Source organism: Tachysurus vachellii, chromosome 6, assembly GCF_030014155.1.
Source record: "Tachysurus vachellii isolate PV-2020 chromosome 6, HZAU_Pvac_v1, whole genome shotgun sequence".
Taxonomy (NCBI): domain Eukaryota; kingdom Metazoa; phylum Chordata; class Actinopteri; order Siluriformes; family Bagridae; genus Tachysurus; species Tachysurus vachellii.
In genome coordinates, this window is record NC_083465.1 from 31,251,074 (window position 1) to 31,275,446 (window position 24,373).

General features: G+C 40.3%; 1 protein-coding gene across 1 annotated transcript; it reads left to right on the top strand.

Moving 5' to 3' along the window:
* The first annotated feature begins 1,084 nt into the window (after window positions 1–1,084).
* Window positions 1,085–3,297, top strand: LOC132847761 (putative C-type lectin domain family 20 member A). The gene is made up of 5 exons (XM_060873299.1): window positions 1,085–1,222; window positions 1,775–1,836; window positions 2,035–2,406; window positions 2,693–3,034; window positions 3,131–3,297. Exons 2-5 carry the CDS (start codon window positions 1,800–1,802, stop codon window positions 3,295–3,297), a joined length of 918 nt encoding a protein of 305 aa, XP_060729282.1. The 5' UTR covers window positions 1,085–1,222; window positions 1,775–1,799.
* The last annotated feature ends 21,076 nt before the right edge of the window (window positions 3,298–24,373 follow it).

Sequence of the window (24,373 nt, forward strand, 5' to 3'; positions counted from 1 at the left end):
GAGATCCGATTTGCCGAAAGGTGGGTGGGGGAGGGATTTGTAGGCATCCCGGAAGGGAGAGTAGCAGTGGTCCAGTACACGGTCACACGGTGTTGATGGTGATGTGTTCAAAATATTTAGGAGCTATTGTTCTGAAGTTGCCTTTGTTAAAGTCCCCCGTAACAATAAACGCTGCATCTGGGTACGCGGTTTCCTGCTCACTTATATTCCCATACAGTTCCTTGAGTGCCTGGTCTGTGTTGGCTTGAGGAGGAATGTAAACAGCTGTGATAATGATCGCTGTAAATTCCCTCGGTAGCCAGAATGGTCGACACAGAAGCATATGAAATTCCAGACCAGGGGAGCAGAAGGATTTAATAGAGTGTATATGCTGACTGATTGGTTTGTAGTTAAAGTCTCATGTAAAATCAGTAAAATCTCAACTCCCATATTCTCTGATATGCTTGTAGACATTTTATCTCAGTTTATACAACCGTGTATAGATTTGACATTTTCCTCTCCCACATATAGCAAACAGACAAATTGCCATTTTAGGTATAATTTATTTTTTTAAATAATTGAATCCATCTGGTTTCACCCTGAACACACATCATCTCAATCGGTTAACAATCAATGATGGTTGCTTGGTAAGTGACATGACAGTTGATTATAAACTTATTTTATGATTACAGTGCATTACAGAACAAAATGTGATCATGAACAACATCAAGGCAGCCATGACATGGTGTAAGACACGGTGCATTGCAGTGAAGCGTCAATGCTTAAGCAAAACAATAAAGTGAATGAAAAAAACACCTTAACAAATGAGGTGTGTAAATAGTAATTTGCAATTCATAGCTTGGTTTTCTTCATAAGCTGTTTGCATAGATGCTTCATTGCACTGGTCATGTCTGTTGCAACAAGACACAAAGTTTTTAATGAAAACCTCTTAATGAAGTTTGTCATGGACAATCATGCAATTGAACTACCGTAGATTTTCCTTCTGCCTCATGAAAACATGCCAGCATTAAAAGTTCAATGATGGAGACCCTATTGCAAGACCTACCTTTCACTAGGTTACATACTGTACTTACATACCTTTCAACAGAATCTCAAAGTCATGTAAATAAGCACAAGTAGTTTGCTTGTGGAAGAAAAACATCCTGCTCAGTCAGAGAGCTCAGAAGAACAGTGAGGTGTGTTAGTGCTGCAAGACTGATCATCTACCTCCTTCAGATTTTAGGTAATTTTCAGACTTTACATTAATGCTTTAGTTTTTCCTAAAAACAATGAGAGGAATTGTTTAAAATAGCAAAGCTCTCTGTGATAATTTGTAATTATATTTTTTGTGCTTACTGAGAAGAAACCTCAAATAATTGTTTTAATAATGAAAGAGATGTATGATTCATTATTCAGGATTATTCAAGATTCAGATGAAGAGGTTTTATTGCTATTGTGTTAGTTGAAATTCTGTTGGTGGCATCATGAGCCACTGCCCTTAAAAGGTTCAATTTATGAAATTGTAAAAATTGTACGGTACAGGAAGTTGTCAATGAACAGTACAATCAACACAAAGTCCAAAGGCATGTCAGACAGTGAATGTTAACCTGAGTTATTTATTGTACTTTAGCAGTTAGGATTAGCAGTTAGTCTGATCTTTGTGTTATTGCCCTTACTTGAGTTTATGCTCTGAAAAGTTCCTAATGTATTCTTTTGTATCAGCCTGCTACTTATTTCTGTGTGTAAATAGAGAAACTCTGCAAATTAGAGGTTAATATTATATTTTATATCATAGTGAATCCTCCAGCAACACATAAGCAATGAAGCATCATCTTTTTGTGCTCCTGCTTTTCACAGGTGAGAGAAAATAAGTCACATGATACAAAATACTGTACCATCACATATGTGTACACAAATTGTAAATAGTCAATGGAGATATGTTACTATAAGTAATATGTTCCAGAATTTGTCCTACAGAAGTACAAATGTTAAAAAATAAATCCACACTAAGAGGCTGAAATCACACAAGATAAACATTAAACTCTTTCTCCATAGGTGTCCTTACCCTTGTCCTGTCTTTCTCTCGTAAATACTATCTGATCCAGCAGAGCAAAACATGGAACGATGCTAAGGCTTTCTGCCGAGCCACATACACTGACCTGGCTATCATCAAAACTAATGAAGAGATGGCCCAACTTCAGAACGTTTCACAGACACAACAATTCGGATCCAATGCTTGGATTGGACTGTACACTAACATCAACAAGTGGCAATGGACATTGGACAATGAGCTGCTTGGAAGCTATACACCTTGGTCTAATTGGGAGCCTAATGACTGGCTAGGAAATGAACGTTGTGTCTCTATTATCCTTATGGAATGGGTTGATGCACCATGTGAATGGCAGATACCATTTGTGTGCTTTGATGGTGAGGAAGAACATTTTATTTTATATGAACTGTTTATGGAATATTACTAACAATAAACTTTATTAATATGAATATTTTAATTTTGAGATTAAAATATAAAAGTGTGTCAGGCTTGAAAATTTGTGTGGGGAAGGAGGCCACAGGAGGCAGGCTTTAGATAGAGAAATAATACAGCAGACATGTTTATTTTTATCCTGATGAATATATTTCAATAGTAGATGATTATATGCTTAGATCGAATATTCACATAAGGAGGATTTAATCTTGTGTTTGTTGGTTCTCACAGACAGGAAGACTGGAGCTGACAGGTACATTCTTATTACTCAGTCTATGATATGGTATGATGCTCAGAGTTACTGTAGGCAGTACCATACAGACCTGGCCAGTGTGAGAAACACAACAGAAAACTTAATTGTTGGGGCATTGAACACTCTGATGTTCACTTGGATTGGCCTTGTGAGAGACCCCTGGTATTGGACAGACCAGACCACCAATGTGTCCATCATTAAGTGGTCATTTGGATCAGTTAATGATTATCTGAAGAATAAAAGTTGTGTCTATTTAAATGGTGGTCTGTCTCAGGCTAATGTAGAACAGTGCTCAAACATACTGCCTTTCTTCTGTTACGGTGAGTTTAAATTAAATTCAGTCTCATATTAAACTAATTTAAGCTGATTTCTGAATGTAGTGTTAGTTTACTGTTTGTTTCTGTTTTTGCCTCCAGTATTCCCAACACAGAAGAAGACCATAAGAATGAAGCTGAAGTCCAGTAAGGATGTGAATGATCCTAAAATAATGACAGCTATTGAGGAGAAGGTGGGTTTCATCTTCACTCAACGTACAGTCACCTTCTCATTACTGCAGCCAGACCTCGAGCCTTCATCACACTGAGACATGAACAGACTGTAGTCTAATCATAATACATCTTATGTAGCATTCTTACAAATCTCACCATAGATTCTCATCCTGCATCATTCACTAACTAAAGTCATGTTCTGTTCTTCAGCTCAAGCAGAAACTGAAGGATTATGGAATGGCTGAGACCTTCACTGTGACATGGAGAATGCAACCAGATGGAGTGGTGTTTCACAAGGAGGAGGAAAACATTACTGCAGTGACTAACACTAGGGAGACTTGTGATCTCTAAATATCAAATATTGTAAATTCTGTAGTGCACTGATTACTTTTAGTTTGCTGACACAGAGTGTGTGTAATATTTTAAAGTTCTTTAATAGAACTTTTACTAGTAAAAGATCCCTGAGTTACCAATGTAAATGTCTGTGTAAATGTAAAACATTAGATATAAATGTTTGCTAAATCTTTGCTTGAATCAGTACAGGATTTTTTCACTTCTACTTGTAAGACAGTTAATTTAGATTTGATTTCATTCTGTCTTTTAAATGTTCTTCTTTCTTTATAAGACTATATATTTTAATCAGACACTGAATGTCATGCTGTATTATAGTACATATATTCATTGTACATAAACCAACAGACCTCTATATGATCAGGAATATTTATTTAGTTTTGTAGAGTGTCCTGAGAACATCAGACAGATTAAAAAAAACTCTGACAGACTTTACTACTTTAGTGCATTTTGATTCTCTTTAACTGAAAATATGGATGGAGAACTGATCAGATTTTGCTAAGAATGTTAACTCTTTAAAATAAAAAGATTCTGCATAGAACTTAAAGAAAAACTGAAATCTCATCAAATCTCATTTCTATTCTACACCTTGACAGTACAGACTTAATTCTGCTCAAAGAAGTCTAAATGTTTATATAATATATAATATATATAATAGTATGATATAATGAAAATATTCAGCAGTAAACTATCGTTCCACAAATATTTCACATGTTTGTATTTTACACCTTAAAGCTGAAACAGAAAGCTTGTTCCTTAACTTTACCCTGTTATGTTAGACATGACCTAAGACATGGTTCTCTGCAGTACAGCATCCATTCAAAGCACTTATACAAATTACTTATCAGACTCACAGACAATACTCACCACACTGCGGTTTATTATTTGTCTTCTGTTAACTTCTTTTATCTAAATAAAATGTCCTCTTTATACTCTCTATACAGATCTATTACACTGCACTAGAGTTTTTATTGCACTGCTGTATGAGAACGAGAGACACATTATTAACTCTAAGGCCATTTAAAGAGAATATTGTCATGATCACTGAAGTCTCAGCTCCAAGAGCACCTTTAAATATATAATAAAATAGCTTAAATATAACAAAAATAGCAATACACTAATAATAAAAATAAAATAAAATAAAAATAGTGTATTTTCTGATGTTGATTGTTGCGCTCTTATACGTTACATTATGACATCAGCAGAACTACCTTTTGTTATTATTGAAGGTATTATGGTACATTTAGGTGTGATGTCATTACGTTCCACAATGCACTCTACTTTGGAAGTTAATAGTGTTAGTGTCAGATGTATTGAGCTGATGCTCATTCCAGTTTCTAAATAAAAAGTCTTAAAGAAGTCGATAATGAGACGTGTAATGCTTCGCTTGTTTTCTTACGTGAACTGAAGAGAACTCAGCATATGAACAGCATACAAACTTATGGGCCCTGGATTGAAAACAAGCGAGCGTTCTGAGTAACTTTTACGTTGCGTACTACTCGTTATTGAATAAATCTATCGGTCTAGCTTGGCAATAGAAGTATAGTTAGTAGCAAAATTAACAGGTTAACACATGGCAAGCAGAGAGACAGGAGTCATGGCACCGCAGCTTTTGGTTGACGGATCTGAAGATAAAGATGACATTTGGCAAACAAGATTCCTAGGCTGCTTACACACTCTCAAGCTAAAAGAGACTATTTTACATGACGGCACAGTGGAGAGAGGTTGGAGAACACGCTATGAAATGAGCATGTGTTTACTGATAGAAAGCAAATTAGCAGATGAGTTATTTAACTACGCTATGCAGACATCAGATTATGTGAGAAACAGGTGCAACAGTAGGCGCACATATAATTTTTATATATTTATAAAATGCAGAAGTTTTGATCAATATGTTTTTCTTATAAACAAGAGAATAGCAAATTAAACTCCATGACAAAAACAACTCAGCTTATCTAGTGTAGTGTAGAAGGTCCAAAAGTACAGATTGGTGAGGTTCACAGCTAGGACAACCAAAGAAAGGGGGAAACAAACACTTGAGTCACACAGACTATGGAGATATATATATATACACCTCAATCCTACCGGGATGCCATAACATCAACCAAATCTAGACAATGAAAAAATGCCATGGACAAAGAAATGCAATCACTTGAGGAGAATAAGACCTTCACACTCATCTGGTTGCCACCAGGCAAACAGCCAGTTTGGGCAGATTTGTCTACACCCATAAAACAAACATTGATGGATCTGAAAAGTATAAGACATTGTCACCCACAGCTGATATGACAAGTGTGAGAGTGGTCATGCAAAAGGGAACACAGGAAAACCCTCTAAATGTTCCATATAAATTTCACACTCAGTTAGTGCGAAATTCATATGGAACATTTAGAGGGTTATGAGCAAAGGACAGAGACAGGAGAAAAGTTGGTATGCAGGTTTGAGAAATCTCTCTATGGTCTGTGATATGAACCCAACACCTGAGATTATAAATAAGGTATAAGTATTGCTATTCACTGTTACCATCCCGTTCCTAGATTGGAGTGTAGTGCAAAAGACACCAGATCAAAACTCCATTTAAATATACACCCTGCTGCTGTTGTGCGTCTTCTCTGACCGGACATTTCAAGTCTCTGCATCTATAAAAGGATGTAAATTGTGCAGAACACAAATAAGTATGTGTTTACATAAAGAAATCCAATACTTGTATCCAGGGCTGAGGTCAAAACCAGGGCTCAGTAAAGCGATAAGAACATAAGCAAATTACTCGTAGAGCACTCAGGGTTACCTGTGCAGCTCTGGAGGATGATGATAGAAATGAACTGCTTTTGGATCTGTAAATACAAACACTTTATCTTGTTGAAGTAACTACCAAGTTTTACTTGTCAGATAACCGGGGTTAAAAACAGACCCAAATGCAGGATAGCAAAAAAAACGGTTTATTAATTAAAACAAAAGACAGACGAAATAAATGACAAGACACGACAGGACAAATAACGAGGATTCGCACGGATAAATACTAATGACAATTAGACATAGAGTTCTCACTAGGACAAGAAAGTATGAGCATATAACCCCAATTTTATCATCTCTACACTGGCTACCTGTTAAGTTTAGAATTGATTACAAACTGTTGCTACTTACATACAAGGCTCTTAATGGTTTAGCTCCCATGTATCTAACTAGTCTTCTAACACGTTACAATCCTTCCCGCTCTCTGAGATCACAAAACTCAGGACTTCTGGTAGTTCCCAGAATATCTAAGTCTACTAAAGGTGGTAGAGCGTTTTCTTATTTAGCTCCCAAACTCTGGAATAGTCTTCCTGATAGTGTTCGGGGCTCAGACACACTTTCCCAGTTTAAATGTAGATTAAAAGCTCATCTCTTTAGTCAGACATACACATAATACATCCCATAATATTGTGCGCTATTACACTAGACTTGCACATTTTTATGAACAGCAGATATGTTAATCCCTCTGCACTGCTCTTCTCTTTTTCTACCCATGCTGAGACACCCAGACATTGTACCAGCTCCGATCGTCTTCCGTGCGATGAAGTTTTTGGACCTCCGCTGAGATGAGGCCGACTCTATGAGAATCCTGAGACATCTACAGATCTACCAGCTACAGTTGGACTCTGTGATACTAAGAGGAGATCTGAACTCCATGTGATCCTTACACCAATACCTCACTTGCCTGACTGTATATTTGTAATCACACCATCTAGTGTCACCCATATGAGGATGAGGTTCCCCTTTGAGTCTGGTTCCTCTCAAGGTTTCTTCCTTTACCAATCTAAGGGAGTTTTTCCTCCCCACTGCTGCCTGAGTCACCTCAGACTTGCTCATTGGGGATAAATACATATACATACATACATACATACATACACACTGTGAACTATATATATTTTGAATTGTTATTATATTAATTCTTTATATTACTCCTTATGCTTATCTTCTGTTCTATGTTTATGTTCTGTAAAGCTGCTTTGAGACAATGTCCATTGTAAAAAGCGCTATACAAATAAACTTGAATTGAACATAAGGGACAGGTGTGCAGGCATGGGAAGGAATAGACAAGGGCAGGGCAGACACGTGGACACAAAACATAAACAAAAGGCACATGGAAAAAGTCTGGGATACATCCTGACATTACTGTTTAAATCACTCCTTGTAACTGGTCACACATTATGGGTGATAGATGGCATAGTGTTTTTAAAATAGTGAATACAAATCTATTTTAATACTGTTGTCCTTTTTAAGCATATAAAGGCCATGTTGATTTTTTACCTTTTCTCTCTGTATTTGTGCATGCTTTTGTATGTGTTGGTAAATTCTGTTAAATGTAATTTATTTATTTATAATGCTGTCTACACAACTTATTCTACAGTTAATTTCTCATTTGAAAAAAGCTTATTGTACTGGACAGTGTTTTAGTCCAGCATTATGCATTAACGACCTGAATGAGTTTTATGTTTTAAGTAAAGCATGGTTTGAAATTTTGTGAATTTATCCTATAATGAGAATGTCCATTTATTGTACATTTATTTATATGGGCCTCTGTGTTTGCACCACTTCATGTAAACTAGCCCTACATATTGTTATTGTCATAACCGAGTCTTAACTGAAGTGACAAATATATATATGGTTCCTTTTACCGGAAGACAGCAGACACTCTTAAATACATCAGTTTCTGAAAATTCTATGTATCTAACATGAACAGGTCAAAAGTGTGAAAAAAGGGGAAAAAAACTGTTCAGATATATAATATTAGATAATTGTATTGAGGGGACTGGGGGTCAGAACTGTGCTTGGACATTCTCTGCCAGAACATTAAGAGCCGTTCTGGCAATGTGTTGTCTCAAAGGCCTAATTTTATCAATAAAGACACCCCCTTTTCCAAAAAAACCAAAAAAAAAATAAAACCAAAAAAAAAAAAAGACAATTTATGTTAAGTAATGATGTTTATGTGGAATTGGTGTGATGGAGCTATCTTGTGGTTCTTAGGTGTATAGCAGTGTGTGCTGTAGCAGGCATGTGATGGACAGACCAGACTGTTTGTTAGGGGAAACAAATGAAAATGTATATGCTAGAGGATACTGTATAAAGGATGTTGGATACATGACAGTTTTTGTCCAATTGTTTGTGCAAACAGAGTGTGTGTGAGCTGTGCAGTGCAGATCATGTGTGTTCATGTATTGTGTGCATGTAGGGTTAGTAACAGCACAGCCTTATCTGTGAGAGCGTGATTCACTGAATTCACAGCAGAGGTGCTGAGTTCCCACTCATACACATACAAAATTCGGTCGAGGCTGAAGTCGAAGCCTCTTCTTTGACAGGTACAGGATCAGCATTCTCATTTTTCTTTTTTTTCTGTCATGTATGATCCACAACCTCCCTGGGGGGAGGGTGGACTCTTCTTCATAAAGAAGGACTCTTCTCTGCTCTGTGTCCGTGCACAACTGTCGACATGACGCAGCCGCTCACAGACGTGGTCGAGAAGGCAGTCCATCCAGGTCAGGATCATCTGAAAAAGACTTAAGACACTGGAGACTTTGTGAGCTTCTCATTGTACTTTGTCTATTCTGTACATATTGTATAGATACTCTCTTTGGAGTAGATTGTGCTTTTCTCAACCTTTTCTTATCCTCGAATTTCCACATGTGAAAAGCTGTCCAGTTTACTTCTACCCTGTTCTTCTTCTTCTTCTTGACATTATGTTTTTCCATTTGGGTCAGGTTACCTTTCAGCAATTCTAACTGCTTCAAGCTAAAACTGCCGCCGTCTGGGAAGCCAGACTCCGTCACCCACCACATTAGCTGTGACACAGAATCAGGACTATAATTATTTCTCATAAAATTTACATTAGGTCCAGTGACACACACTGTGTTTTTACTGAGCTAGCTCTTAGATTTACTGATGCCCATGACTATCTTAGTTTAATGTTGACAGTCTCTGTGCCAGAAAGCCTGTTTTTGTCTGTCTCTTAGCTTAATCTCTTAGTCTCTATCTGTACTCTGTGCTATGTGTGTATCTTTTTTGTTGGCCTTTTCTCTTTTCCCCAACCTGCTTTGCCCTCCGGAGAGTCTATGCCGAGCTCGTCAGCACTTAGTGGTGGGTTTTCTGAAACCTTGCAAACAAGACATTAATCCCAGACTAGTGCTGTGCTTTACTTTACTTTTTATTCCTAGGCCATGCACTAGGTGCCAATCCAGGTCCCTGACCTGTCGACAGATCCAGGTCTAAATCCTGTCTTTACAGCCGTTTCCACACAGAGACAACCAACAATATAATTTTACTATTTAACACTAATGAATTTAACTATGATTTTCTGGAAAAACTCTTACAACATTACAATCACTTAGCAGATTAAGCATTGTTCTCTATCATAAGTAAAAATAAATTCTCTCACCTGCCACGTGTCCAATTACTTTTGATTCCAGTGTTGAGGCAGCTCACGGTGAACTCCCGAGTTCTCTCACGCTCATGGCCAATTTTGCGGTTCGAGGTGAAGTTAACAGCTTTCAAGGTGCCCCCGGGAATCCCTGAAGTCGACCCTCAAACACGGAATCCTGCCGACAACTCCAGCTTGTCGTTAAAGTTTTGAGGTTTGAGAGAATTAAAGTATAAAATATAACACTGGTAGGCATGGGCAAAAGTAAAAAGGTTTCACAATTTATTGTGTTTAGCTGCACAGCAGGACCCAACACTCCGCGTGTAGCATGAGTAAGGCCAGGCCCCGTACAATGATTACATCAGGATTTTATAGACAGGCTTCAAACAAACAGGACATGTAAAAGCAAAACATCATCAACCATTGGCTTAGAAGCATCACCTGCTCATCTCCTGACAAAGCTAATCTTATCTTACCAAGGTCTACTAGAAGGTCTACTGGAAGCTGTTCATGCTGATTTAAGAAAACAACTGCAATTTCTTGTCACAATAACTACCAGTTACGAGAAGCATAGAAGCCTAGACGGACAAGGTCTTATAAACATCTCTAAAGTAAAAATTTCCACCACGCCAGACTAAATAAAGATAGCAAAATAATACAAAATGTTTATTAAATTCTGTAAAAGTGACTTAAAATAAAAAACACTGTCAAAGTGCACACCATCAATATGCAGCAGCAATGACTTCATGAATTATTACAGAAAATTAAGAAATATAAGGCAGAATTTTCAGACTATTAATTTAAAATAAGACAGCTAATATTGTAGATTACAATATTACTGTATCAGATCAGTGTTTAGATGGTTTTACTCCTATTCAAGAGACTGACTTAATTTTACTGATATCTTCTTCAAAATGATCAACCTGCATACTGGATCCTTTACCCACATGTTTCTTTAAACAGATACTATCAGTAGCTATCCAACCCATTTTATAAAAATAATAAATTCTTTCCTTAGCACTGGCTATGTAAGGAGGTGGCATAGTGAACCCTTGGTATCTCTAACTGACCTGATCCTAATGATCTGAGTAGTCTGCTTGGTTTATATTCAATTAGCATATCTGTAATGTATTTCGGTCCTAAGCCATGAAGTGATTTATAAACGAGTAACAATACTTTAAAATCTATTCTAAATCTAACTGGAAGCCAGTGTAAGGACCTGAGGACTGGAGTGATGTGCTCAGATTTTTTGGTTCTGGTCAGAATTCTGGCAGCAGTGTTCTGTATGAGCTGCAGCTGTCTAATGGTCTTTTTGGGGATCCCAGTAAGGAGTCCATTGCAATAATCCACCCTGCTGGTGATGAAAACATGAACAAGTTTCTCTAAGTCCTGTCTTGAGACAAAACATCTAATTCTGGCTATATTTCTGAGATGGTAGTAAGCTGATTTGCTTATCGCTTTCACATGACTACTGAAATTAAGGTCAGACTCTAAAATTACACCAAGATTTCTGACTTTATTTTGTGTCTTTAGACCCCTAGAGTCAATGTGTGTGTTAACCTTGAGAGTTTCATCTTTATTTCCGAATACAATGACTTCGGTTTTGTCTTTGCTTAACTGGAGGAAGTTTTGACGCATCCAACTGTTAATTTCATCAATGCACTTACATAGAGAGTCAATGGGGATGTAGTCATTAGGGGACAGGGCTAAGTATATCTGGGTGTCATCTGCATAGCTGTGGTAAGCAATTTGGTTCTTTTTCATTATTTGACCAATTGGGAGCATATACAAATTAAAGAGAAGCGGTGCAAGAATTGAGCCCTGTGGGATTCCACATGTCATGGATGTCCACTCAGATTTATGATTACCTATGTTCACATAGTAACCTCTCCCTTTTAGGTATGATTTAAACCATTTGAGGACCATCACAGAGAGCCCTACCCAGTTTTCCAGTCTATGTAAGAGTATGGTGTGGTCTACCATGTCAAAGGCAGCACTAAGATCTAGTAGCACCAGCACTGATATTTTACCTGAATCAGAGTTTAAGCGAATATCATTTATTATCTTTATGAGCACTGTCTCTGTGCTGTGATGCTGGTGGAAACCAGATTGAAAATTGTCCAGATAGCCATTTGAGTTTAAGAATTTGTTCAGCTGATTGAAAACAACCTTTTCAATGATCTTGCCTATAAAAGCAAGATTTGAGATTGGTCTGTAGTTGCTAAGTATGGTTTTGTCTAGGTTACTCTTTTTTAGGAGAGGCTTAACAACTGCCGTTTTTAGGGACTTCTGTCCTTATAGATGCTATAATGTACTTCAAGTTTTGTTTTCTGCCACATACGTTCAGCTTTTCTGCATGTTCTTTTCATGCTCTGTACAGCTGTTGTGTTTCTCCAAGGTGCTTTACGTCTGCCAGTGATCATCCTGACCTTTACTGGAGCTATACCATCAATAGCATCTTTAACTTTTAAGTTACAATTTTCAAGGAGAACATCAACAGAGTCTGCCGATATGTTTGGCAACATTGATATAGCATTCATAAATACCTCACTGGTGTTTTCATTTATGAACCTTTTTTTGACATAGACAGATCTAGCATCAGTGGCAGGACAGATCAATAAATCAAAGTAAACACAGAAATGGTCAGATAGCGCTTCATCCTTGATAACAGTGGATGAAATGTTTAGACCCTTGCTAATGAGCAGATCAAGAGTGTGTCCCCTATTGTGTGTAGGACCTTGCACGTGCTGGGTCAGATCAAAAGTGTTTAAAACATTTAACAGTTCAATTGCAGTATTGTTTTCTGCATTGTCTATATGAATGTTGAAATCTCCAGCAATAACAAAATAATCAAATTCAGAGGAGATTGTTGATAAAAGTTCTGTGAATTCATCAACAAATGTTGGGGTGTATTTGGGAGGCCTATAAATAATTGTAAACAGAATGCGTGGTGTACCTTTTAGAGCAATACACAAATATTCAAAAGACTGGTAATCACCAAGTAACACTTGCTTGCATTGAAACGCATCTTTGAATAAAGCAGCTATTCCTCCACCTCTTCTAACAGCTCTACAGACACTTATAAAAGTAAAGTTGGGTGGGGCTGATTCATTGAGGACTATAGCACTGCAGCTGTCATCTAACCAGGTTTCATTTAGAAACATGAAGTCCAGGTTGTTAGTGGTGATAAGATCATTAACTAAAAATGATTTGTTCTTTAATGAACGGATGTTCAGAAGTGCTAATTTAACAGTAACTGGTTTCCCTGGTCCAAAGACATGCATGGTAGGTTGATTGGCATCTCTGGAAAATTGTCCGTAGTGTGTGTGATTGCGTGAGTGAATGAGAGTGTGTGTGTGCCCTGCGATGGGTTGGCACTCTGTCCAGGGTGTATCCTGCCTTGATGCCCGATGACGCCTGAGATAGGCACAGGCTCCCCGTGACCCGAGGTAGTTCGGATAAGCGGTAGAAGATGAATGAATGAATGAATGGTTTTGGCCCTGTATCCATCTCAGAATGACGTCTAATAGGCAGTAGATTAGATAGAATTGTCGTGCGGCTGGAGAGGGCCTTCTTCTTTCTATCACTTATCAGGACAGAGATAGGGAAAGTTAAAGGGACATCGGGCTCCCGCATGTTCTGAAAACATTTCTGATTGTTACTGCTGTCATAGCGGGGACCCAACACATATCAGTTACCAGTGCTGTTTGCAGATGAGGGCTGGTGTGATCCCTGACGTTGAGGCAGAGGTCGGAGTGCTCTCTCAGATGGAGGGGGAGGGCAGGCTTGGCCCGGAGGCTTTGGTGGTTGTGGAGCCCGCCGTTTCTTGGTTGATATTTGGGGACTCGCAGCAATAGAAGTTCCAGCAGATACCAGTTTCTCCATTTTCTCTGAAAAGCACAGAAGTGGTGATGTTGGAGAGAAGGACAGAGAGTGTGACAACATCAGCTGTGATTCTGGTGTTCCTGGAGGCTGGGGAGTGTTATCTTGTTTTTCCTGGTTGTTAACCATAGAAACGTCCTTGGGTTTTGATTCACCATCCAGCTGTAGTGAGGTCTGTGGGCAGGGCTCAGCCTGAGCTGTGTCTGTGAACAGTAGTTGTTGTGGCTGCGGAGTTTTATCCTTGTCAACTGAATGTCCATCCAGGTGTTGGTGCGAAATCCTTTGGTCATTTAGGCCGTCCAGGAGTAGACTGTCACACTCAGCTGATGAATGATGAAGGGAGAAAAAGATATTGTCTTTAAGCAACCTAGCACCTAGTTTGTTTGGGTGGATACCATCTGTGTTAAAAAGTTGTCTTTGACTCCAGAAGATATTAAAATTGTCAATGTAATTCAGTCCTCTCATGGTGCACGTTTTTCACAGCCATGAATTTAAACTTAGTAGCCGAGAAAACATATTTGTTCCTCTGGCTGGGAGAGGTCCACTGATGAATGATTGAACTTTCAATCTTGCAAGTGTTTCTAAAAGTTCATTGAAATCCCTCTTAATGAGCTCAGACTGCTCTTTCCAGATATCATTCTTTCCCACATGTATGACAATCCGACTGACAGACTTATGTTTCATCAGAATGTTGCAAAGTTCCTTGTTAACATCAGAAACCGTTGGCCGAGGAAAACAGTATGTACGTGTAGCCTTGCTTCCAATGTTTCTGATAATAGAGTCACCCACTATCATCGTGCTTGGCTCGGCTGCTGTCTGAGTGGAGTGCCGCTGCCTGCTTGATATTGAGCGTCTGTTAGCTCTGTTAGCTACTGGCTGATGTGATCTGTGTCATTTACATTTGGGGATTCTTCGCCCAAACTCACTAGTGCTTCAAATCTATTTTCAATCCGCACAGGGGGTGGTAGAATACCAGTAGATGATGCTAATGCAGCAATTTGTGACACTCGTGACAGTCTAATGTCTTGAACACCTTTGGGTCTCGCACCCTGTTTATGCCATCGGTTTGTGTCCTCAATTACTTTAGGTTTCTCTGAGCTCACTATGACCTGTTTAAAAGCATTAGGTTCACCAGCTTTATGTTGAGAGGGACCACGATGAAGCTCTGCTGTATGTTCTTGCAGGGTCGGCAGCACCACAAGTAACTTTGTTTCGAGAACTGCAATCTTTTGTAGAAGTCTGTGGCAGTTTGAGCAGCAGGTGGATTGAGATCCAAAAGAAGGCATTTTCTCTTCTGTTGGAGTGTGGGCAGCTGTGTTGTCCTGATTTAGGATTGTAAACTGCCGGCAATAGCAGACTGGTAGACCGCTATGACAAATTCCCCAAGTTGTTGAATATTCCAAATATCAATATAGTTTCAGGAATTTGTAGTTTTAGTGTGAGTGCCCAATTGTTTAGTTTGAGCACTGTGCTCAACTGCTGGTAGTTAAATCAAAAGAAAAAAGCGAAAAAGCAAAAGTGCAAATCACAGAGAGCAAGTAGGAGCGTCCGAACAGTAGCGAAGCAGGAAGCAGAGTGGTGGTGTTACCCCTGGTAGGAGCTCGATGGCACAATCGGAGGGGCGATGTGGAGGTAGTTCCGTGGCCTTCGTTTAACTGAACACCTCTGCGAGGTCCTGGTATTCGTTTGGGAGTCCGGGAATGTCAGATGTAATCAGCGTGGTGTTTGTGGTGTTGAGCTGGCAGGGTTCCTCCGAGTCCCGGCGGTGTGCAGCACATGCATTGCCCCAGCTGGTGATGCACAGCTCGGGCCAGGAGATGACCGGGTTATGGAGCCTGAGCCATGGTAAGCCAAGGATGAGGGCGTGTCATGGAGAATGAATGATGTGAAAGGAGAGACTCGTGATGTTGGTCTCCCAATTGTAGGTTGAGGTCCCTGGTGAGGCGTGTGATGCATCCCTCTCTAAGTGGTCATCCGTCTATCGCCTCCATTGCTAAAGGGGACACACAAGGAACGTTATGGGTTCGAATGAATTTCCAAGACATAAAATATCCGGCTGCGCCCGAGTCGATAAGCGCAAATAGTTCCACTCTCTCTCCTCCAATCTTGAGCCATACACTGATTTGAGCGCCGCTCTGTGATTGCGAGATGACAGAATTTTGACTCACACGGGTTATTTCACCCTCGCAGGGGTCTGGTCGGGCAGGTTGGCAGTCTGTGTCCAGATTCCCCGCAGTAGAGGCAGAGCCGTTGGTGGAAGCGGCATTTTCGCTCTTCGGGCTTGAGGTGCATGTAGTCGATCTGCATCGGCTCGGGGTATTCGGGACGTGCGGCGGCACGTGCAGGGGCACATCGGGAAAGCATCAGGTTATCCAGCTGGATGGAGAGATCCACAAACTCGGCCAGGTTCCTTCCCTCGTCCCGGCAGGCAAGCTCGGCTTGGAAGTCCGGATTTAAGCCCTTGCAGTAGAGCAGTCTCAGGGGGCGTTCCTCCCAGCCTGCCTCCGTGGCGAGAGTGAGAAAGGTCAGTGCGTTCTCCACCGCGCTCTCTCCCGTAGCGGAGTGGTCAAAGACCATGCGGAACTGCGCGAGGAAGTTTTCAAAAGTGGGGAAGGTGTTCTCTCTCCACACCGCGGTGGCCCAGTCCAGCGCCTTGCCAGTGAGTAGAGAGCAGACGAAAGCGATGAGGCTGTTCTCCATTGGATATAAGGCCGGTTGTTGCGCCACGACACAACACTGCATTAGGAAGCCCCGACACCCCCCGGGGTCTCCGTTAAACTTCTCCAGGAAGGCTAGTCAGGGACTGGTGGTTGCAGGAGCAGGGTACGTGGTGGCCTGGGGAACCGTCGCTGGCACCGAGGAGCACCGAGTCCTCTGGCGGCTCCTTGCAAGCCCTGTAAAGCCGCGGCGAGCTCTTGAGTGAGCTGGATGAGGACCATGAGCTGTTGGTGATGGCTGGCGAGCTGCTGTGCTTGACTGGTGAGCTGGGTCGCGAGCTGAGTGACAGCTGCTGGATCTTCTGATGGCAAGGTCTCATGTAAGGAGGCGGCATATGGCTGAGGATCCATTTGCAGCGATTTATTGACAGAATACACAGGCGAAGTCAGACAGGCAATAATAAGAACGGGCAAAACACAGATGTCAGAGGACAGGTGAAAATCGGCAACGAGAAACAGGCAAAGGGTCGGGGCAGGCAGCAAACAGGTAAACGCTCAGAATGACTGCACTAGACAAGTCAATACCTCGCACTGGTATGAAGTTCAAGTTCAGTTTAAATAGAGAGTAGAGATGAGGAACAGCTGGTGGTGTAATCAGTGTAGGAGATGGCTGATGGGGAGTGTAGTCCGGAAGCACGCTAATACTCCGGGGACACGTCTCTATGCTGACGCTCGGGTGGTGTGTGTGGTTCGTTGCCCGTGACAGGCTATGTGTGGAAATCCTTTAAGATAGCAGTTATCAAACCTTTGATTAAAAAACCTGACCTCGACCCAGCCCAGCTGTCCAACTATAGGCCAACTATCAAACCTCCCTTTTATTTCCAAGATCCTAGAAAAGGTTGTAGCTCAGCAGTTATGTTCAGACCTACATAGGAATAATATTCATGAATATTGTATGTATCAGTCAGGATTTAGGCCTAATCACAGCATAGAGACAGTGCTGGTTAAAGTGGTAAATGACCTGTTACTGGTCTCTGATCAGGGTTGTGTCTCTTTGCTGGTGTTGCTTGATATTAGTGCAGCTTTTGATACCATTGACCATGTTATTTTACTTGATAGACTAGAACATGTTGTTGGTGTTAAAGCGACAGTCCTCTCCTGGCTCAGGTCTTATTTGACTTATGGTGACTACGCTAAACAAACTAAGATAATGTTTGGTGTTCCGCAAGGTTCTGTTTTAGGCCCATTGGTTTTTCTCCCTATATATGTTACCCCTTGGTACAATTAGTCATAAGCATGATATTGGCTTCCACTGTTATGCTGATGACACACAGCTACATGTTTCAGCTCAGTCAGATGTTAGTCACCAGATTAATAAGACTGAAGATTGTGTGAAGGACATCAGACAGTGGATGCTTACTAACTTTCTTCTGCTTAACTCTGACACACAGAAGTTCTTGTACTAGGACTATATATATATATATATGTATATATATATATATAAGGTGCAGACTATTTGGTTGTACCTCAAGTACAACAGTCTCCAGCAGGGTGCAGAGCTTTTTCTTACAGAGCCCCACAGTTATGGAACAATGGAACAGACTTCCGTTTGGCGTTTGGGACTCAGACACAGTCTCAGTGTTTAAGTCCAGGCTGAAAACACACTTGTATAGTCTAGATTTTTAAGAATAGTTTTTCTTAAGATTTCTGATTATAGAGTAACTCTGTACTCTGAACAGATCTGGAGGGTTCATGGCCATAGATTGTTTGGTGAACTTGGATGTCAGTTTGCTGCTTGCAGACTGTGGAGTGGTCGGAAACTTTACATGCCAGGTGACACGAGGTTGGACAAAGGCGAGTGAGGATCCAAATGCAGTTTTAGATTTTACTTAAACCAAAACAAGAAACAGGTAATACAAACAAGCAAACAAACAGGCAGGCAAAACAGAGCAGAATACAGAGCAGACAGGAGACCGGAACATCCACAACATACATACAAGCACAATGCAATAACGACCAACAAAAGGGAAGTGAACACACAGAGTATAAATAACAGACAAGAACCAATCACAGAGCAGAACCAATTAGAGACAAAGACAAGACACCTGAAGGAGAGAAGGAGTACAATTAATGTCCATGGAAACCAAAGAGTGGGTGGAGCAAACAATTAACCACAGGAAAAGACAGCAGACAGAAACAGGACAGAAACACAGACAGACTCATTACACCAGGAATATCATATCTAGTCTTGCCGGAGTCCCTGTCTGCACTTTACACATAATGTACATTGCCTTTAACCATCACAGGATTAGAAGCATACCTAATTACCTAATTGATTGTTCTTTTTTCCCCTGCCCTCGGCCTTCAATTTGCTAAAACTATTATTAAACTCTCCTAATCTGATTCGTGCCTGGTGTCCTGCATTTGGGTTCCTTTTACTTACCTCCCCCCAACACTGGCAATTTGTATAAAGCACATTAGCTACAGTCCAGTTACACGCAAATGAGGATGAGGTCCCCTTCAGAGCCTGGTTCCTCTCTGGCTTTCTTTCTCATTTCATTTCAGGAAGTTTTTCCTTGTCACTGTGGCTTGCTAATTAGGGATAGATGTTAGATGTATATCGCTATTTAATTTTAAACTTTTTTTTATTGTATTTCTATGCTTCCGTAAAGCTTCTTTGAGACAATGTCAACTCTTAATAGTGTAAAACAAATTTGTTACAACCATGCCTGCAAATCCCCATCCTGCCCACCAGAGGGAACCCTTGCACAAATATTGACACTTTCGGGTTCTATGTCCAGCCTAGTAAATATAAACACTGTGACCAAACTACACCTTGTGTTTCCAAGGGCCTGTTTCAGAAAGCAGGTTAAGTGAAAACTCTGAGTATGTTAACCCTGAAATGAGGGAAACTCTGGGTTTTCTGTTTCAGAAAGGGAGGTAAGTTAAACCCGAGAAAGCAGGTTAAGTTAAGCCTGTTTCTGAAAGAGAGGTAACTTATACTCAGAGTCAGTTACCATAGTAACTTACTATGTGAACCTAACCTGTTCGGGAGCAGGTTTTCTTCAGTAAACCCAGAGTTTACAGTATGTCGGTCTCCTCCCCTTTTTAAAGGGGAAGCGACGTTTAAACACCTCATTCATTGCCCACATTTCAGTTACGCAGAGAGCAGCAAAGCGAATGTGGGATGTGGTAGCTCAGTGGTTAAGGTGTTGGACTACTGATCAGAAGGTCAGGGGTTCAAATCGTAAATGTAAAATGAATGAAATGACGTGTCATTTTATGAACGATCCTGTTGATGAAGAGTCTGTATTAATTTTTTTGAGCCCAGAGTGGATTTTTGTCACATCCCTATGCATTTTTATTTGAGCGATACCGTTTTTCTTTACAGCCAATAAGATCCATAATCTCATCCATCCTTACATCAGCCATCATGGCCGTGCTCTTATATCCGAGCAGATACTTTGCGTTGCCTTACGTTTCTTTGCGAATTGTAGTTTTGTGTATAACATCGGGGATGCAGAACATATTAGTAAGGCTACTGATTGCAGAGCGGTCAGGAAAGTGTGCCTCGCTCTTAAGCGCTTTCTGACTATTTTTGTGTTGTTTCCTAATAAAATAAAATCCTGTTCTTCCGGTTTCACCTCTGATATTATAACAGTTGGGAATTTGCTCTAAAATAGTTCTTAATTACTAACTACAAATTACATCTTCAACCAGTCTAATTAGATTAATTTAATAATTACTATCTCTAGAAAGTATTGGTCTACTTACTAATTTGGTCTACTTACTTATTAATTACTTTCTAAATCCCATATCAACATCAACCACTTGAACAATAAGGAGAGACAAGAAATAAACAATATACAACTGCATGAATTATCCTTGAATTGAACAAAGTGTGTAACTAGAGGGAGAAGTTTACATTAAAAATATAACTTTTAAAGGTATATATATATATATATATATATATATATGTATATATATATATATATATATATATATATATATATATGTATATGTATATATATACACGTATATATACATATTATGTATATATACGTGTATATATATATATATATATATACACACACAACAGTGGATTTAACATCAAATTTTAAAAGGTGTATTTTAAAAATGTATGTTATATATATATATACATATATATATATATATATATATATATATATATATATATATATATATATATATAATACATTTTTAAAATACACCTTTTAAAATTTGATGTTAAATCCACTATTGTTTTATACAGCAGTGTTGCTTTTTTTTTTTTTAAATACGTGTTCATATTCTCCATACACTTGCATAAGCACTTCCGGTTCTGCTGGCGAGAAATATGCAGACTTTTCTTTTGTCTGACGCTGTTGCCATGGTGACTCGTTATATCTGTGCTCCATTGATAATGGCTTTTTTTAGTTGTAGTGCATGCGCTTAACTCAGAGTCAGTCAACATAGAGTTGGTAAAACTAACTCTTTTCAGCTGTTCTGTAACCGAAAACTCAGAGTTTCCCAACTCAGGGTTTGTCAACTCAGAGTTCAAGTTTAAACTCAGAGTTGGTTGAACCTCCTTTCTGAAACGGCCCCCAAGTCGTTATACCTCTGTTTTCACTGTGTTACCTAGTTGCCTGTTTACATTGGTTTTTGTCTTTTGCTTTGCCCCTTTGGATTTGTTTGTTTCATGGACTGTCTATTCTGTTTTTTTTTTTTTTTTTTTTTTTTTTTAACTCTGTTCATGTTTATACCTTTAGACCCTTCCTTTGTCTGATATTTTGGATTGTATTGTCTCTGTTTTCATTGAACTGCTTGATTCCACACAGAGATCCTGCAGCTATATTATAAAGCTAGCCTATATAGACTAATATTGAAGGAGCAGGATTCAAGCTGTTTTATTATGGTGTGGATAGTAAGAGAAATGGGGTAGGTGTGGTCCTGAAGGAGGAGTTTGTGAGGAATGTTCTGGAGGTGAAGAGAGTGTCAGACAGGGTGATGAGTCTGAAGTTAGAGATTGAAGGGGTGATGTTGAATGTTGTTAGTGGTTATGCCCCACAGGTAGGTTGTGAGTTAGAGGAGAAAGAGAGATTCTGGTGTGAATTCGATGAGGTGATTGAGAGTATTCCCACGGGTGAGAGAGTGGTGATAGGAGCGGATTTTAATGGACATGTTGGTGAGGGGAACACAGGTGATGAGGAGGTGATGGGCAAGTTTGGAGTTAAGGAAAGGAACCTTGAAGGACAGATGGTAGTAGACTTTGCTAAGAGGATGGACATGGCTGTGGTTAACACTTATTTTCAGAAGAGGGAGGAACATAGAGTGACTTACAAGAGTGGAGGTAGGAGAACACAGGTAGACTACATCCTTTGTAGAAGAGGCAATCTGAAAGAGATTAGTGACTGTAAAGTGGTAGTGGGAGAGAGTGTAGCCAGACAGCATAGGATGGTGGTGTGTAGGATGACTCTGATGGTCTGTAAGAGGAAGAGGTCAAAGATAGAGAAGAAAACTAAGTGGTGGAAGCTGAAAAAGGAGGAATGTTGTGAGGAATTTAGACAGAAGTTGAGGCAGGCTCTGGGTGGTCAGGTAGTGCTGCCGGATGACTGGGAAACTACAGCAGAAGTGATCAGGGAGACAGGGAGAAAGGTGCTGGGTGTGTCATCTGGAAGGAGGAAAGACGATAAGGAGACTTGGTGGTGGAATGAGGAAGTTCAGGATAGTATACAGAGGAAGAGATTAGCCAAGAAGAAGTGGGATATGGACAGGACTGAAGAGAATAGACAGGAATACAAGGAGTTACAGCGCAGAGTGAAGAGGGAGGTGTCTAAGGCCAAGCAGAAGGCATATGATGAGTTGTACACTAGGTTAGACACTAGAGAAGGAGAGAAGGACTTGTACAGGTTAGCTAGACAGAGGGATCGAGATGGGAAGGATGTGCAGCAAGTTAGAATTATTAAGGATAGAGATGGAAGGGTGCTCACAAGTGAGGAGAGTGTACAGAGGAGATGGAAGGAATATTTTGAGGAGCTGATGAATGAGGAAAATCAGAGGGAAAAAAGAGTAGAAGGGGTGAACTCTGTGGAACAGGAAGTAGATAAGATTAGAAAGGATGAAGTCAGGAAGGCCTTGAAGAGGATGAAAAGTGGAAAGGCAGTTGGTCCTGACGACATCCCGGTAGAGGTCTGGAAGTGTCTAGGAGAGGCAGCAGTGGAATTTTTAACTAGTTTGTTCAACAGGGTATTAGAAAGTGAGAGGATGCCTGAGGAATGGAGAAGGAGTGTGTTAGTGCCGATCTTTAAGAATAAGGGTGACGTGCAGAGTTGCAGCAACTATAGGGGGATAAAGTTGATGAGCCATACAATGAAGTTGTGGGAAAGAGTAGTGGAAGCTAGGTTAAGGAAGGTGGTGGAAATTTGTGAGCAGCAGTATGGCTTCATGCCCAGAAAGAGCACAACAGATGCAATTTTTGCTCTGAGAATGTTGATGGAGAAGTATAGGGATGGTCAGAGGGAGTTGCACTGTGTGTTTGTAGACTTAGAGAAAGCGTATTACAGGGTGCCAAGAGAAGAGCTGTGGTACTGTATGAGGAAGTCAGGAGTAGCAGAGAAGTATGTCAGAGTGGTGCAGGACATGTATGAGAGGAGCAGGACAGTGGTGAGGTGTGCTGTAGGTCAGACAGAGGAGTTTACAGTGGAGGTGGGACTGCATCAGGGATCGGCTCTGAGCCCCTTCCTGTTTGCTATAGTGATGGACCAGTTGTCAGAGGAGGTCAGACAGGAGTCTCCTTGGACGATGATGTTTGCAGATGACATTGTGATCTGTAGTGAGAGCAGGGAGCAGGTGGAGGAAAACCTGGAGAGGTGGAGGTTTGCGCTGGAGAGAAGAGGAATGAAAGTCAGTCGTAGTAAGACTGAGTACATGTGTGTGAATGAAAGGGAGGGAAGTGGAATAGTAATGTTACAGGGTGAAGAGGTGAAGAAGGTACAGGAGTTTAAGTACTTGGGGTCAACAGTCCAGAGTAATGGAGAGAGTGGGAAAGAAGTAAAGAAGCGAGTGCAGGCAGGTTGGAGTGGGTGGAGAAAGGTGTCAGGAGTTCTGTGTGATAGGAAAATATCAGCAAGAATCAAGGGGAAGGTGTACAGGACAGTGGTGAGACCGGCCATGCTGTATAGTTTAGAGACAGTGTCACTGAAGAAGAGACAGGAGTCAGAGCTAGAGGTAGCTGAGCTGAAGATGTTGAGGTTCTCTTTGGGTGTGACAAGATTGGACAGGATTAGGAACGAGTACATCAGAGGGACAGCCCATGTTGGACGTTTGGGTGACAAAGTTAGGGAGGCGAGATTAAGATGGTTTGGACATGTTCAGAGGAGGGAGAGTGAGTATATTGGTAGGAGAATGTTGGACATGGAGCTGCCAGGCAGGAGGCAAAGAGGAAGGCCAAAGAGGAGGTATATGGATGTAATTAATGAGGATTTGAAGCTAGTGGGTGCAAGTGTTGAGGATGCAGAAGATAGGGTTAGGTGGAGAGAGATGATTCGCTGTGGCGACCCCTGAAGGGAAAAGCCGAAAGAAGAAGAAAATTGAACATTACTCATGCCTTCTACTGAATATTTAGAGATTTTTACTATTTTAATGTTTATATTTTAATTCCTGTCTTATTTTGCTTCTTCAAGAAATAAATGGTAAAGTGTGACCTACCTGATAAATGTATTTACTTGATTTACTTCTCTTTGTAGTGAAATTTACAAGAGAAAGTGGAAAATATTAAAGATTTTATAAACCTGTTATTGCTGTGAGAAATGAATTGTCCTTTTCATCAAGGCAACACCTTAATGTGTGGTCAGTTATACTGAGTCTTCTTGGTCATTATAAAAATAT

What these genes read in the sequence shown, in the direction of transcription:
- LOC132847761 (XM_060873299.1), top strand. Translation starts at nt 1,800, where the DNA reads ATGAAGCATCATCTTTTTGTGCTCCTGCTTTTCACAG. An exon ending in ACCATTTGTGTGCTTTGATG is followed by an intron (nt 2,407 to 2,692) that starts GTGAGGAAGAAC and finishes TGGTTCTCACAG; the next exon opens with ACAGGAAGACTGGAGCTGAC. An exon ending in ACTGCCTTTCTTCTGTTACG is followed by an intron (nt 3,035 to 3,130) that starts GTGAGTTTAAAT and finishes TTTTGCCTCCAG; the next exon opens with TATTCCCAACACAGAAGAAG.